This window comes from Phoca vitulina, unplaced genomic scaffold (genome assembly GCF_004348235.1).
Source record: "Phoca vitulina isolate PV1807 unplaced genomic scaffold, GSC_HSeal_1.0 scaffold40, whole genome shotgun sequence".
NCBI classification, from domain to species: domain Eukaryota; kingdom Metazoa; phylum Chordata; class Mammalia; order Carnivora; family Phocidae; genus Phoca; species Phoca vitulina.
Genome location: NW_022589743.1, coordinates 10,934,844 through 10,948,874, shown reverse-complemented (window position 1 = coordinate 10,948,874; position 14,031 = coordinate 10,934,844). Strand labels below are relative to the sequence as shown.

At 46.8% G+C, this 14,031-nt stretch overlaps 1 protein-coding gene across 1 annotated transcript; it reads left to right on the top strand.

The window, feature by feature from the left end:
- Nucleotides 1-6,902: 6,902 nt before the first annotated feature.
- Nucleotides 6,903-12,898, top strand: MRPS23 (mitochondrial ribosomal protein S23). Its single transcript, XM_032429141.1, has 5 exons — nt 6,903-7,603; nt 8,161-8,331; nt 11,001-11,078; nt 11,289-11,415; nt 11,820-12,898. Exons 1-5 carry the CDS (start codon nt 7,560-7,562, stop codon nt 11,970-11,972), a joined length of 573 nt encoding a protein of 190 aa, XP_032285032.1. The 5' UTR covers nt 6,903-7,559; the 3' UTR covers nt 11,973-12,898.
- Nucleotides 12,899-14,031: the final 1,133 nt, after the last annotated feature.

Sequence of the window (14,031 nt, the reverse complement as noted above, 5' to 3'; positions counted from 1 at the left end):
CCATGATGAGTCCCTCCGTGTCGAGCAGTGTCCTCCTAGGACCTAGGAGGGAGTCCGGCTCTGCCAGACGCCCCCTTATCCATCTGCCCTCACATGCCAGGCTCATCGGCAGATGTTGGGCTCCTGGTACCCACAAGGTGATACTTGGAGAGTTACCTCCTGGAAAAGTGCTGGGCTGGGCTATCTGGAGTTCTGGCCCAGCCAGTGCCCCTCCAGCTTTGTGTGCTTCAGTGTCTCTAGGGCTGAGCCCCAACTTTCGAGGAGATCATGGGTCTGGAGAATACTGTGCCCAGAACTGGCCTGGTTATTACCATGCTGGGGGCTCAACCCTCCCTCTGTTCTCTTGAGGCAGCTGGTAGGGGGTTGAGGTTGGAGGAAGGATGGAGAATTTGGTTTGCAGAAGGCAGGCAAGGCATGGGATGATGAAGATGATAGCGGCTTATTGAGTGCCCTCTGTATGCAAATTTTTGGGGGTGCTTTATATACATTATTTTACCTAATCCCCACAACTATTATGTGAAATCAGTATTATCACTCCTATTTCACAGATCAGGAAACTGAGGCACAGAGATGTTAAGGTCCTTACTCAACATGACCCTCAGTAAGTGGTAGTACTCACTACCCAGGCAGTTGAACTCCCAAACTGGTGCCTAAACACTAAGCTATATATTGGGGTGGGGGAACAGGTGATAAGACCTAGAACTCCTCCATAGATGCAATCTGCTGAGCACAGAAAGGTCTCCCTGATTAAAAACATTTCCATAGTGATGTGTATCCAACACTGTGCCTGGAACTCACCTATTAGCACCCTTTATTTGGTTTTAAAAACAATCTCTTAGCATTTCCATTAAATGGAAAATATGCTATTTAGAGAGAAGCACATGAACTCTTTTGCCCATTATCACAGCACAGATTAATTTGTTGGATTAGCTGGCTAGGCCATCTGGAGGAAGATTTAGAAATTTCTGGAGATGGGCGGGGGCCTGGCGGGGGTTGAAGAGGGCTGTGTAAATCTACTGCCACCTGGTGGTCTCTCTTAGAATTGGCCATTGAGAGGCCAACATCACTCTCCCAGAAGGAAGTGAGCACCTGTTTGGCCAGAGACCAAAGAGACAGAAGGGAATTTACTCTATTTTCATGGTTATGTGTTTTGCAAATTTTGCAAAACAAAGATATTTTTGTGCTTTTTTTTTTCCTTAAAAGAGCCACTAAGATTACATAAGCTTGAGGCCCCACAAAACCAGCAGCCACCCTGTCATTTCTAGAGATTAAAGAGTCACAATTCTTTATCAGGTCAAGAGGATTATTCCAGGAACTCTGGAGTGAGGGGCTGCAAAGCTCAGCACAAACTCAGCTGGCTACATCCTTCTTACCAAAGTGTGCGCTGTGGACACAGTGACCAACTGTCCTGGTTTTCCAGGTCTAAACGTCCCTCGGATGTGCTGAGTTTCAATGCTAAAACTGGGAGAGTCCCAGGACTTGGGCCAGTCGGTTGCCCTAGCTGCAGATTAGCAACATTGGCATCAACTTGGGAGATTGTTTGAAATTCAGCGTTTGGGTCCTCACCCCAGACCGCCTGAGTCACGATCTGCATTTTCCAAGATCTTGGGAGGTTCAGGTGCACATTAAGGATGGAGTTGCTCTGCCTTCCACAAGAAAAGAGGGGCCGGGGCGCCTGGGTGGCTCAGTCGTTAAGCGCCTGCCTTCGGCTCGGGTCATGGTCCCAGGGTCCTGGGATCGAGCCCCACATCGGGCTCCCTGCTCGGCGGGGAGTCTGCTTCTCCCTCTCCCACTCCCCCTGCTTGTGTTCCTGCTCTTGCTATCTCTCTATCAAATAAATAAATAAAATCTTTAAAAAAAAAGAAAAGAAAAGAGGGGCCCACAGCAGCCTGAAACATCTGCCTTCAAGGGTCGCATCCTCTGCTGGGAAAGCTCCAGAGTGATTCCAATTGCCCTTTAATTCCAATAATAAAAGGCCAGATTGTTGCTTCAGGCCCAGCTGGCTCCCGTTTTCTTGGCTACAAAAGGAGCCACGGTGATGCAGAGTGGGTAGAAGCATAAAGTGCTTCTCTTTCCTCTGCTCGAACTGGATTCTTGTTGGGGGCAAGACTGTTGGCTGAAGAAATGAATGGGCAGCTGTGTGAACATGCTTTGCAAATTGTTAGGTGTGATTTAATAAATTGTGATTCGTTGCTCTTAAATGTGGAATGGTCAGAAAACATCATCATCTTATTTATCGAGCCTACACACTAGGCACTGTTTTAATACTCTGAAGATACTGACCTACTGACTCCTCACAACAAGGCTATATGGTGGGTGCTACGATTATGCCCATTTTGCAGATAACAAAGCTGAGGCCCAGGGGTTTGTAAAATGGATCTGTCAGTGAGGTACAGAGGATAGCCAGAACTAGAAATGACTAGGTTCATGGTGTGTGTGTGGGGGGGGGGGAGGTGTGGAGGATTATTTCCATTCAACCACAGCTTTTGCCCATACACCCAGAGTGTATCTGAGGAAGGCCTCCAGGAAGGAGGGCTGGGATGGCTCCATCCTCATTTGTGCGAACTTGGCTTTATTCATCCATGTTGTTCATTAGAAAACTCTTGAGAGTCAGCTCTGGGCCAAGCAGCAGGCTGGGTATGGGGAGGCAGAGATAGGAGACCCAGTTTCTGCCCTCAGAGAGGCCCAGGTAGAGACTCAAGACAAGTAAACAGAGTCACAACACCACATTTTGAGAGGGATAAGTTCAGGGAGGGAGGGAGCAGAGTTTGGCAGAATGTGTGCTGGGGGCTTAAGTGCCCTGCTGGCTGACTCTTGAAAGGAAGGGGAGGTGTGGGCCTCTGAGGAGCATGCTGGGCCAGAAGACGGAGCACACAACAGTGTGTGTGGGGCGGGGGGAGATGGCTCTCCTGCCTCCTCCTTCAACATCCCCCTCCTTGTCTTTCATCCTCCTGGTCTCAGTACTTCGTACTGAATATATTGTTTTCCTCCTTTTTTAAGGCAAGCAGCTAATTTCTCCCTGACCCTGGCCCTCTGCCAAAGGTGAGTAGCAGTATTAATGATTTCATCAATATGCTGGGATTTTTACTTACCAAGGCCGTTCTGCTGGTGGGGGTGCTTTTTCTCTTTTTGTCTGACACACTATATAAATAAGGGCACTCTTCATAAAGAGGTGGGCAGAGGGTCGGGAAGCCACAAAAGATGGCCTAGAGCCTTTGGCTAGTGACAGAGGGGCACAGTTTGCTGAAACTAGGCCTGTGGGGGCGAGGGAGGGAACAGGGACTGGAACCCGGGGACAGATCTGTGTGTGAAGAGGCCTCCTTGTGAGAACCCTCCTACACTGCTGGTGGGAATGCAAGCTGGCGCAGCCACTCTGGAAAACAGTATGGAGGTTCCTCAAAAAGTTGAAAATAGAGCTACCCTACGGCCTAGCAATTGCACTAGTAGGTATTTATCCAAAGGATACAAAAATGCTGATTCAAAGGGGCACCTGCACCCCAATGTTTATAGCAGCACTATCTACAATAGCCAAATTATGGAAAGAACCCAAATGTCCATTGACTGATGAATAGATAAAGAAGACGTGGGGGGCACCTGGGTGGCTCAGTCGGTTAAGTATCTGACTTCAGCTCAGGTCATGATCTCGGGGTCCTGGGATCGAGCCTCATGTAGGGTCCCTCTCCCTTTGCCCCTCCCCCTGCTTGTGCTCTCTCTTTCTCAAATAAATAAATAAAATCTTAAAAAAAAAGATGTGGTGTAAACACATATACACACACGGAATATTACTCAGTCACCAAAAAGAATGAAATCTTGCCATTTGCAACAACACAGATGGAACTACAGTGTATTATGCTTAGCGAAATAACTCGAGACTGACTTCACTCTCCTCCTTCCTTCCATTCCCTTGCCAATGTCTCCCACTGGTGGTACCAACTGGACCCTGGCTGGAAGCACAGGGCCGGGGGATGAGGTCCATAGAAGTCAGCCTCCTGGGGAACAGAGCAGGGTGAAGAAGAGCACAGAGTGCATGTGGATCTGGCTGGGCAGACGGAAGCCCTTCAGCGTAAGTACTTATCAACCTTACGGGGCTGGACAGCCTCGCTCCAAAATTCCTATGTTGAACTCCCAACCCCCAGTGCCTCAGGATGTGACTGCATTTAGAGATAGTCTTTAAAGAGATATTGAGGGGCGCCTGGGTGGCTCAGTCGTTAAGCGTCTGCCTTCGGCTCAGGTCATGATCCCAGGGTCCTGGGATTGAGCCCCGCGTTGGGCTCCCTGCTCTGCGGGAAGCCTGCTTCTCCTTCTCTCACTCCCCCTGCTTGTGCTCCCTCTCTTGCTGTGTCTCTCTCTGTCAAATAAATAAATAAAATCTTTAAAAAAAAAAAGAGAGAGAGATATTGAAGTTAAAATGAGGCCATTAGGTTGGGCCCAGATCCAGTATGACCAGTGTCATAAGAAGAGGACACAGACACAGAGAGAAGACCACATGAGGACACAGGGAGCGGGTGGCCATCTGCAGGCCAGGGAGAGAGGCCTCAGGAGCAACCAGCCCTGCCAAGTTGATCTCAGACTTCTGGCCTCCAGAACTGTAAGAAAATACAGTTCTGGTATTGAGGCCACCCCGTCTGTGGTACCTTGTTATGGCCGCCCTAGCCGACTACTATAATCCACATGCTATTCAGCACCTAACGTATCCATTATGAATTTGCTTCTTTGTCTCCCCCACTAGACAGTCAGCTTCTCCAGGACTCAGCACAGGGTCAGGTCGGTGCTTAAATGCTTGTGAGAGAAATGGATCATTTAACAAGAAAATAAAACAACAGTGGCAGTTTGATGGAATACGAAAATGCTGCAGTCGCAGGTGGCAGTCAGTGGCTTACGGGTCACAAGAGCAGCAATGATGCTGGAACCGCCATCAGACTTGTCACGGTCCAGCACTAAGTGCCCGGGCCACGATTCGGGCTTTAACGAATGGAGGCTTCTACTCTTGCAGCAAGCCACGCAGAGAGTTGACACTACTTAGTGGGCACATCTACAGGGGTCGAGCAGTGTAGTGGAAGGCATATGGCCTTTTGGAGAGTTTACAGGTTCTCTTTCCTTCTGTGTAAGATCGCCAGGACATTACCTGTGGCATCAGATAGTTGAACAGTTGAACAAGACAATCCAGATTCTTGGTGCAGTGCTTGGCACGAGTGCATCAGTCCCTTGCAGCCTTGAGAGGTCCTGGGTGAAAAGACAGAAGCCTCGAAGGTCCAGTTTGCCTGCCCCCAGCTGCCTGACAGCTTCTTCCCTTTCATGAATAACGCTCGCTGGGGCGCACACTTCCTGCTGCAGGCTCAGAGGGCTCCCGATTCATCTTGCTCCCACATCCCTGTGGTCCTCCTATCTACCCACCAGCATTCCCCTGTCTCAGTCACAGAGGCATTAAATAGGATGCTGGAGGGGAAACTTTCAAAGCTCAGAAGAGGAAGGAACTTTCTTAAGAAGATCTAGAGGAAAAATTCCCACCTTGCAATTCCTCCCCTGTTGAGGGTTTGGGTTCTTGGCTTACCTCCCTGATCATGGAATAAAGCCTTCTACTTCTTTACCAGCGGTCACTGCAGTGGCCTGGGGAGGGGGGAGGCCAGGGGGTCGGGGGGAGGCCCGAGTGGGGGAGGGGAAGTGTGTCTGTGGTCCCCGCGGGCAGCTAGCTCTGACTTAGACAGAATTAGAAACTTGTTATGAGGCTGGGAAGACTATATTTAGCTGGGAGCATGTTTGCTCTCCCTAGAGCAGAGTCTTCCAGACCTTCCTACGACTGGGAGATTGGAATCTCTACACTTGACCCACCAGCCAGAACTGTGTTCTCTCTTCCCTGTGTCACAGGGCCTTGTGGCAACAGTGAAACCCACCTTTTAGTGTAGCCCTGGGCCTCGGGTCACCCTGGCCCCTAGCCCTGGGGCCAGCTTTGTCACACCTCCGTAGGTCTACCTGTCTCCAGCTTGAGGCATAACTAAAGAGGGTTGTGGGTTCTGGAAAGGGCCCAGGCTGTGCTGGAAGCCTGGCTCTGTCACTCAGGTATCTGACAAGTTACTTCACCCCCTGTGGCCTCACTTTCTCATCTATAATAAGGCTAATAATAGCTACCTTCTGGGTAGGTGTGTGGATTCCAAGATAACACAAACAAGCAGTAATTGCTCCTAAAACATTACTTCTCTCCTCCTTACCAGCCTCCCATAGAGTGGGAGGGCTCTGGGATGACTTGCTGCTCTTTCTGGCTGACAAAGATGATAATGGGCTCCCAGGAGCTATTTTGTGTGTATGTGATTCAAAACATTTCATTGGATTAAAAAGTTCAAATATGAATAAAAACTCTTTACAGGTCAAACTCTGAGGGATATCTAAAGAAAAAAAATTCTCTCTTCTCTTGCAGTCTCAAGATTGGAGATAACCAGTGTTCACAGTCTTGTGTGCCTTCCACACAGTTTCTATCTTCATTCAAACACAAACACATATAAAAGTGTTTTCTTTTTTCTTTGAACAGGTTAGGATCCCACTAAAATGTTTCTCTGCAATTTCCTTTTTCATTTAACTAGAAGTCATGGGCATGCCTCTAGGTAAATACATAGGGACATAACTTGTTCATTGTAATAGCTGCATAGGATTGCATAGGATATATGAACCATAACCTTCCATTTGACTTTTTTCCCCACTGCAATGCTGCAATGACGATCTTTGCACAAGTATCCTCAGCAAATTGAGCTTTGATTTCTCTGGGGTACTCTACCCAACGTATGATTATTGGACCAAAAGGTCACCCTGAGAGGTTACTTTCCCCAGGTTTCTGAGTCTCCGTCTCCGAATTTGTTCTGTTCACTTTCGCTTTTCCAGCTCCAAGGAGGAGCGAGCCCGAGACGTCTCCCGGCGGAGAACATACTAGTTGCCCCGCAGCATCCCGAGGGCAGCGGATGCAGGAGGCAGCTCCGGGGCCGACGGACTCCCGGGGCGCGCTGCACAGCAGGGCACGGAGGACGGAGGCTCGGCGCTAGTGTGACCTTGGGCCAGTGCCTGCCCATCCCTGGCCTCGGTTTCCTTCTGCGCAGTCTGTGTCTCCAAGCAACGTAAGGCGTAGTCCGGGCCCAGCCCCGGTGTGGCCTGTCATCTCTGCCTTTACGTGTGTCCTGGCCTCGTTGGCTGCGCCTGCCTCCTTCCTCCCCATCAATCTTCCCTCCGCGCCGCCCCACCTTCTCGACTGCAGGTGGCTCCGCCAGGCCGGAAAGGGTAACGCAAGCGCCCGCGTGAGTCCCTCCTCTAGCTCGGTCATTTATTGCTTCTGCCCGGCTCTGACCCGCTCCGTCCCTTTCGGCTCGGCTGTCGAGTGCTCCCGTCTGAACCTGGCCGGGGGCGAGGGCCGCGCCAGTTCGGCCCATCCTTTGCTTCTGCCTGGCTCGGCTCTCCGGCTGCGGCTGCGGAGAGAGTGCCGCGATCCTCGGCTCGGCCAGCAGCCTGCGCCCATTTCGCCTGTCGCCGGCGCTTCCGCTTCCGGTAGTCCCAGGCCGTGAGCGTCCGAGGCGCCTGCCATGGCGAGGAGCCGGCTGGAGACCGTGGGCAGCGTTTTCTCGCGGTGCGTGCTCGGAGCCGGCGTGGGCTGAGGGTGCTTCCTCCGCATGGGGGCTCTCGACAGCTCACGCTCTTTCTGGGGGGGTCAGAGGAGGGCGAGGCCTTCTCCAGAGTGCGGGAGGCTGAGCCGGGTGAGGCCCACTCGTGCTCTCTCCTGTCTCTGAATAGGTGTGCTTGACGGCGCCGCTCCCTGAATGTATCTTTCCCGCCCAAGATTGCACCTCTCCTGCCCGAGTGGAGTTCTCTAGGAAGAGGAAGGGAGGAAGATGATGATGGGCCCGGCTGGGCCATCTTTGTATTTTCTTCGACGCGACGGGGATGGGGCGAGGGGAGTGGGACGCACATGAGAAAAATAGGACTTAACCCCTGAGCTTTGTTAGGGCGGTTTGGAGTATGGAAATATGTTAACTGTAGGTGGGGAACACCCCTGCTGTGGCCTCCTTCCGGTTCTGTCTTGTGGACTCCGTGATCCCACTGATGTCCCAGACTGTGCTAGACTGATTCAGGGGCTTAGACAGGCTGTTGTAACTGACTGTCCTTCGTTATTTTTCCTTCCTTCAGGACTCGGGACCTGATTCGAGCTGGGGTGTTGAATGAGAAGCCCCTCTGGTTTGACATATATAATGCCTTTCCCCCGCTGAGAGAGCCTGTCTTCCGAAGGCCCCGCTTGCGATATGGCAAAGCCAAAGCTGCCATCCAGGACATCTTGTACCCCGAGGACAGGATTAGAGCGTGAGTACAAAGCCCACATGATGGACAGGAGGCAGCAGAACTTCAGAAGGAAGGATTTAGCTATTAGTCTGGTAACTTGAGTGGGAGTCGAGCCAGGGCTTGCCCTGTGGAGGAGGTCTTGTGTATCTACCAAGTTAGGAATTCAGAAACAAGTTCTGGGAAGTAGAATCTGGAGCCCAGCAATGGACTGATAATTGCAATTATAGCTACCCGTTTCTGTGCATCTGTTAGCACTATGCTAAGCCCTTAAAAAACATTCTCTAACTTAGGCCTTACTCTAACCCTATAAGATCAGTATATTGTCTCCATTTTATTCATGAAGACTGTGAGGCTCAAGGAGGTCAGTTCACTGGGAATTCAGTGGCACAGCTCTTTCCCTCAAATACTGATGTCAGTTTTTAGTACCCAGAATTTGTATGATTCTTTTTTCTTAAATATTAAGATTGGAGGTTGTACGTTATTCAGGGTAATACATATTCCTTCTTCTCTTTTTTTTTGAGAGAGAGAGCATGCGCGCGCACACACACAAGAGCACAGGGGAAGAGCAGAGGGAGAGAGAGAGAGAAGCAGACTCTGTGCTGAGCATGAAGCCCCAGGCGAGGCTCGATCTCACAACCTTGAGACTGTGACCTGAGCCAAAACCACGAGTCAGATTTTCGGCTGACTGTGCCACCCAGGTGCCCCGTCCCCTTATTCTTTTCTCTATTTCCGGATGTAAGAAAACAATTTATGAAGTCATTATATTCTCATTTGAGGTTTAGGCCCCTTTCATTTGAGGAATCTCCTCCCCTGGCCCCCAACACTCCTTGAGGTAGGAGAAAAGTATGTTTTTGCTCTACTTGGAAATTTTCAGGGTAGTTCCCGAGCTTTTTGGGGGCATTAAATACTTTGTCAGTGCTTTTCTGGGTAGGCTCATTGCATGCACTTGGTCAGGATTTATACATTAAAATCATTTGTGGGTGCGCCTCGGTGTCTTAATCAGTTAAGCATTCGACTCTTGTTTTTGGTTCAGGTCATGATCTCAGGGTCCTGGGATTGAACCTTGCATTGGGCTCTACCACGGGGAGTCTGCTTGGGAGTCTCTCTCTTCCTCTCCCCCTCCTCCTGCTCGTGCTCTCTATCTCTAAAAATTAAAAAAAAAAATCATTTGTGCTTCTGCTGTGTGAATAGCAGGAACTAGGTGATAGGTCATTGGAGAATGTGGAATATTTTACTGCTCCTTCTTTTATTACTGTTAATGTCAAAATAATAATACCTTGCATTTAAGTAATTTTTTGAACGTTTATTTTTGTGGCTTCTTTAGTGTTTTTAATATTTTTATTTTTATTTATTTATTTATTTATTTATTTAATTTTTTAAAGATTTTATTTACTTATTTGACAGAGAGAGACATAGAGCAGAAACACAAGCAGGGGGAGTAGGAGAGGGAGAAGCAGGCTTCCCGCGGAGCAGGGAGCCCGATGTGGGACTCGATCCCAGGACCCTGGGATCATGACCTAAGCCGAAGGCAGACGCTTAACGACTGAGCCACCCAGGCGCCCGTGTTTTTAATATTTTTAAAGAGCTTATAACAATAAAATAAATTCCAGACATAGCAAAACCTAAATGTAAAAAATAAAAGCATAAAAGTACTAGAAGAAAACATAGGAGAATTTTAAAAATAATCTGAGTGATAAAGACCTTTGTAAATATAACATAAAACCCAGAAGCCATAAATGAAAATATTAAAATTTTCTGCCCCAAAAAAAGTACCACAAACACAATCAAAAGTCAGCCAACATACTGGGAAAAAAATTTTGCAACAAGTATGACGGGCTGATTTCCTATTTAGACTGCTGTATAGTTTGCTTATAAATCAGTAGAAAAAACCCACCAAATGGAAGGCAAAGAACATGGATAGGGCACAGAAAAGGAAATTCAGTTTGCTTTTAAACATGAAAAGCTGTCCAGTCTATTTCATAAGAAAAGGCAAAAATAAAACGAGTTATAATTTTTCACCTGTCAAATTGACAAAACAAAAAGTTAGAAAATAGAATTTGGCCCGGGTGTGGGGAAATAGACATCCTCATGCATTACTGGTGTGAACGTAAATTGGCACAGCCACTTTGGGAAGTATTTGGCAGTTTGGAAGGCCATATTACAAATGCACATACCTTGAGCTAGTAGTACTATTTTTATGAATTTATTCTAGACTCATTTGCACAGTGTACTAAGAAATATTGATAAAGTTAATCGTTGCAGCACTGTCTAAAGGAGCAAAGGATTGGAAACAATCTAAGTTCACTGATTTGAAATGATCTCTAAGAACTATTAAGGTGAAGAGGCAGAATGTACAATAGTGTTTTCTGTCCTTGGAGTTAAACTATACGGCTGGGGACAGGGAATGATAGATGCATATATGCTTGTACGTTAGAATATTCTTGGATGGATACACAAAAAACTGGTTAGTGTTGCTTCCCAGGAAGGAACTGGGGGTTGGGGGCAGAGGTGAGCAGGAATGTTAACTTTTCATTAGATACCTTTTTGTAATATTTGGTTTATTTGCCATGTGCATGCACTGCTTATTTAAAAAAAAAAAAGCTTATGTTTGGACTAGTAATTTTTCTTTACTCCGTTCTTGGCTGTGATCTGTAAATGGAGATTTATATTGTGTTGTTTATATTTTCTAGGAAATTTTATTCAGCCTATGGATCTGGTCAGAAAGCTTTTGATCTGTTCAATCCCAATTTCAAGTCTACCTGTCAACAGTAAGCCATTTTGCAATTCCTGGGTTAGTTTTTTTTTTTTTTTTTTTTAAGGAATTTAGTTACTGGTTTGAGGAGTTTTGTTGAATTCCACCGCAGGGAAAAGCCGCTCCTCTAGGAAGACATGTTAAGGGAATGCTTGATACTATGTAACAGCATGTCGTGATGACTCTTAATATACAGGCCTCAGATGTGGTCTGCTTGGAATTCCAGGTTTGTGGAGAAGTACATTGAGCTGCAGAAGCTTGGAGAAACAGATGAAGAGAAGTTATTTGTGGAAACAGGGAAGGCTTTATTGGCAGCAGGTGTCATTTTGAGAAGAGTAGGAGAAGCAAGGACTGTGAGTATTTTTTGATTAAAATTGTTATTAGGGTTAGTTGTCTATTTGTTAGAAGTTAAAGGAAGACTTGGTTTTCCTTCTCCAACCTTGGTTTATGTCCCTGAACACCAGGTCAAATACTGGTAGATGAAATATACTGAAATGAAAAAAAAAATGTGTACACACACACTAAAATTTTGTGATGGTGACTGCTACTTGGAACAAGTGAGTTGTCATTAGGGCTTTTGAAATTATGGTTCTCTAGAGATTTTTATCACGTGTATTGCTTGTTATAATAGAATTTGACCTGGGATATTAATGTTACGTTTTGACTCCATGATAGAATGTGCTTAGTCATACAGCTTCGGCCAGTCAGTGGAGTGAAAATGACATCTGTGTGATGTATTTATGTCTGGTCTTTTAAGCAAAAGGAAGGTAGTCACGTTTCCTGGGAATCTGAACCCACGGGTGTCAGACCGCAAACAGTATTGGAAAAAAACCAGCCTCTACAAGAAGTTCCACAGGACCAGCATTTGGAGACATCTGAAGAAGAGCCGAAAGGTCTCTCACCTCCCTGAAGAACTTGTATACCGTGTATACTGACATCCAAACTGTATTCACTAGATGAATGTTGAACTGTTTTTAACAGTTGGACTGTGTAAATGTTTCCCAGTCTCTAAGGCATTATGTTTGCCTTCTTTTAGTTCCTATTTCTAGGTTGTCATAAAGCTGAGTTTCATGGTTTGAATGAACTTTTATGTTAGGACGGTGTTAAATAAAGAATTCCCTGGCTGCTTATAAAGTAAATTTACTTTAAAATTGTAAATAGCATGAAGAAACCTTTATAAGTATGGTTTGAATGGGACTTGTTCTGAGTAGGTCTGCTTGGATTTCTGTGTTAACATGTGGGTTGGCTGTATCTGATTCTTGGGTATCTTTCTCTTTTCTGGCCCCATCAGGCTTTTACTTGTGCATATGGTATGTCCCCTGGGCCAACTTTCTGTCTGCAGATAATCTTCACGTTTTGTTATAGAACTATTGATCTTCAACTTGAGAGGTCAAGTTGACTTGCGCTTTGTGTAAGAGTGAGAACCTATCATTGATGATAGACAAAGGTCAAAACTATAGCTTTAATCTCATAGATTAGGTTGAGAGTGCTGGAGACAATTAGCATAGGCCCAAACCTAGTCTGCTCAGTAAAGATTTGAATGAATAAGTGATTACATCCAGCTGAAGACTGAATTCAGAGGACATCTGTAGATAACTGGATTGCCAGGAGGGGGCCAGCTCATTTAGATGCCGTGATCCACCGGCATCCACCTCCCTCCCTGGTGTGGAGATGTGGTGATGAGACCTTACCAACCGTTCTGCTTTCTTCATTTTCATATCTTCTCCTGAATGAATGACATCTTCTGAGTTTGTAGCCTTTATATTTGTGATCCTAAGGCCACTGGTTTTCAGCTACTAGTAAAGCTGCTTCAGAAATTCTTGATTTTAAAACTCATGTAGCTTTTCTGTTCTTTGTGTACAGTCTCTTCCGTCTCCTGGTAGACCCAGGGTAGAGCCCACACCTCAGCCCCGGCACAGCCTTGCACATGGTGCTCTGTGAATGGAAGGGGAATAGTACATGAGGCAAAAGCAGTTCTCAGCCACGCTGCATCTCCCTGCCACCCCGTCACTGGTTTGCAATTCCTCTTGTTTGCGGAATGCTTTACTTTTAGATGGGAAAGTAAATTTCTTCCATTCAACAACCATAGACAGCTAGTGAATGCCGAGCTTGGGGAGGAGGACTTAAGCAGGGGGAAGAGACAGTTCTGTTCTCAGAGGAACAATTGTGGGGGGGGGGGGGGGATCACTCATTAACTTTTCTAGACTTTCTGGGGTTTAAAAGGAAGTTTTTTGCCATAATGATGAAGACATTTTTAGAAAGTTGTTTGATACATACTTTTTTTTTTAATTTTTATTTTTTAAAGATTTTATTTATTTATTTGACAGCAAAAGAACACAAGCAGGGGGAGCAGCAGAGGCAGAGGGAGTAGCAGACTCCCCGCTGAGCAGGGAGCCCGTCGCGGGACTCAATCCCAGGACCCTGGGATCATGACCTGAGCCGAAGGCAGACGCTTAACCAACTGAGCCATCCAGGCGCTCCTATTTTTTTTTTTTAAGATTGATTTATTTACTTAGCATGAGCGCGAGGGGCAGAGGGAAAGGGAGAGAGAACCTGAAGCAGGCTCTTTGCTGAGTGCGGAGCCAGACGTGGGGCTCGATTTCACGATCCTGAGATTGGGACCGGAACTGAAACCAAGAGTCAGATGCTTAACTGACTGTGCCACCGAGATGCCCCTGATGCATAATTTTTTAAAAAAATTACACAGGCACATGGTTCAGAATTTAAAGGTAAAAGGCTGGTTTCCTTTCCAAAACCTATCTCTAGCCACCTATGTCTCTCTCCCAAGGCCATTTCCTTTCCAGGAATATTTTGGGCGTATGCATGGGGACACTGTGCTTACTGTCCTGTACCTCATTTTTCCATTTAATATGTCTCAGATCCTTTGTGTGGATGCCTAGTGATTTAATCAGTGCCCGAATGACAGAAGTGGCTTTGTGTTTTCTTGGGCTGCAGACAGGCCCGTGCTG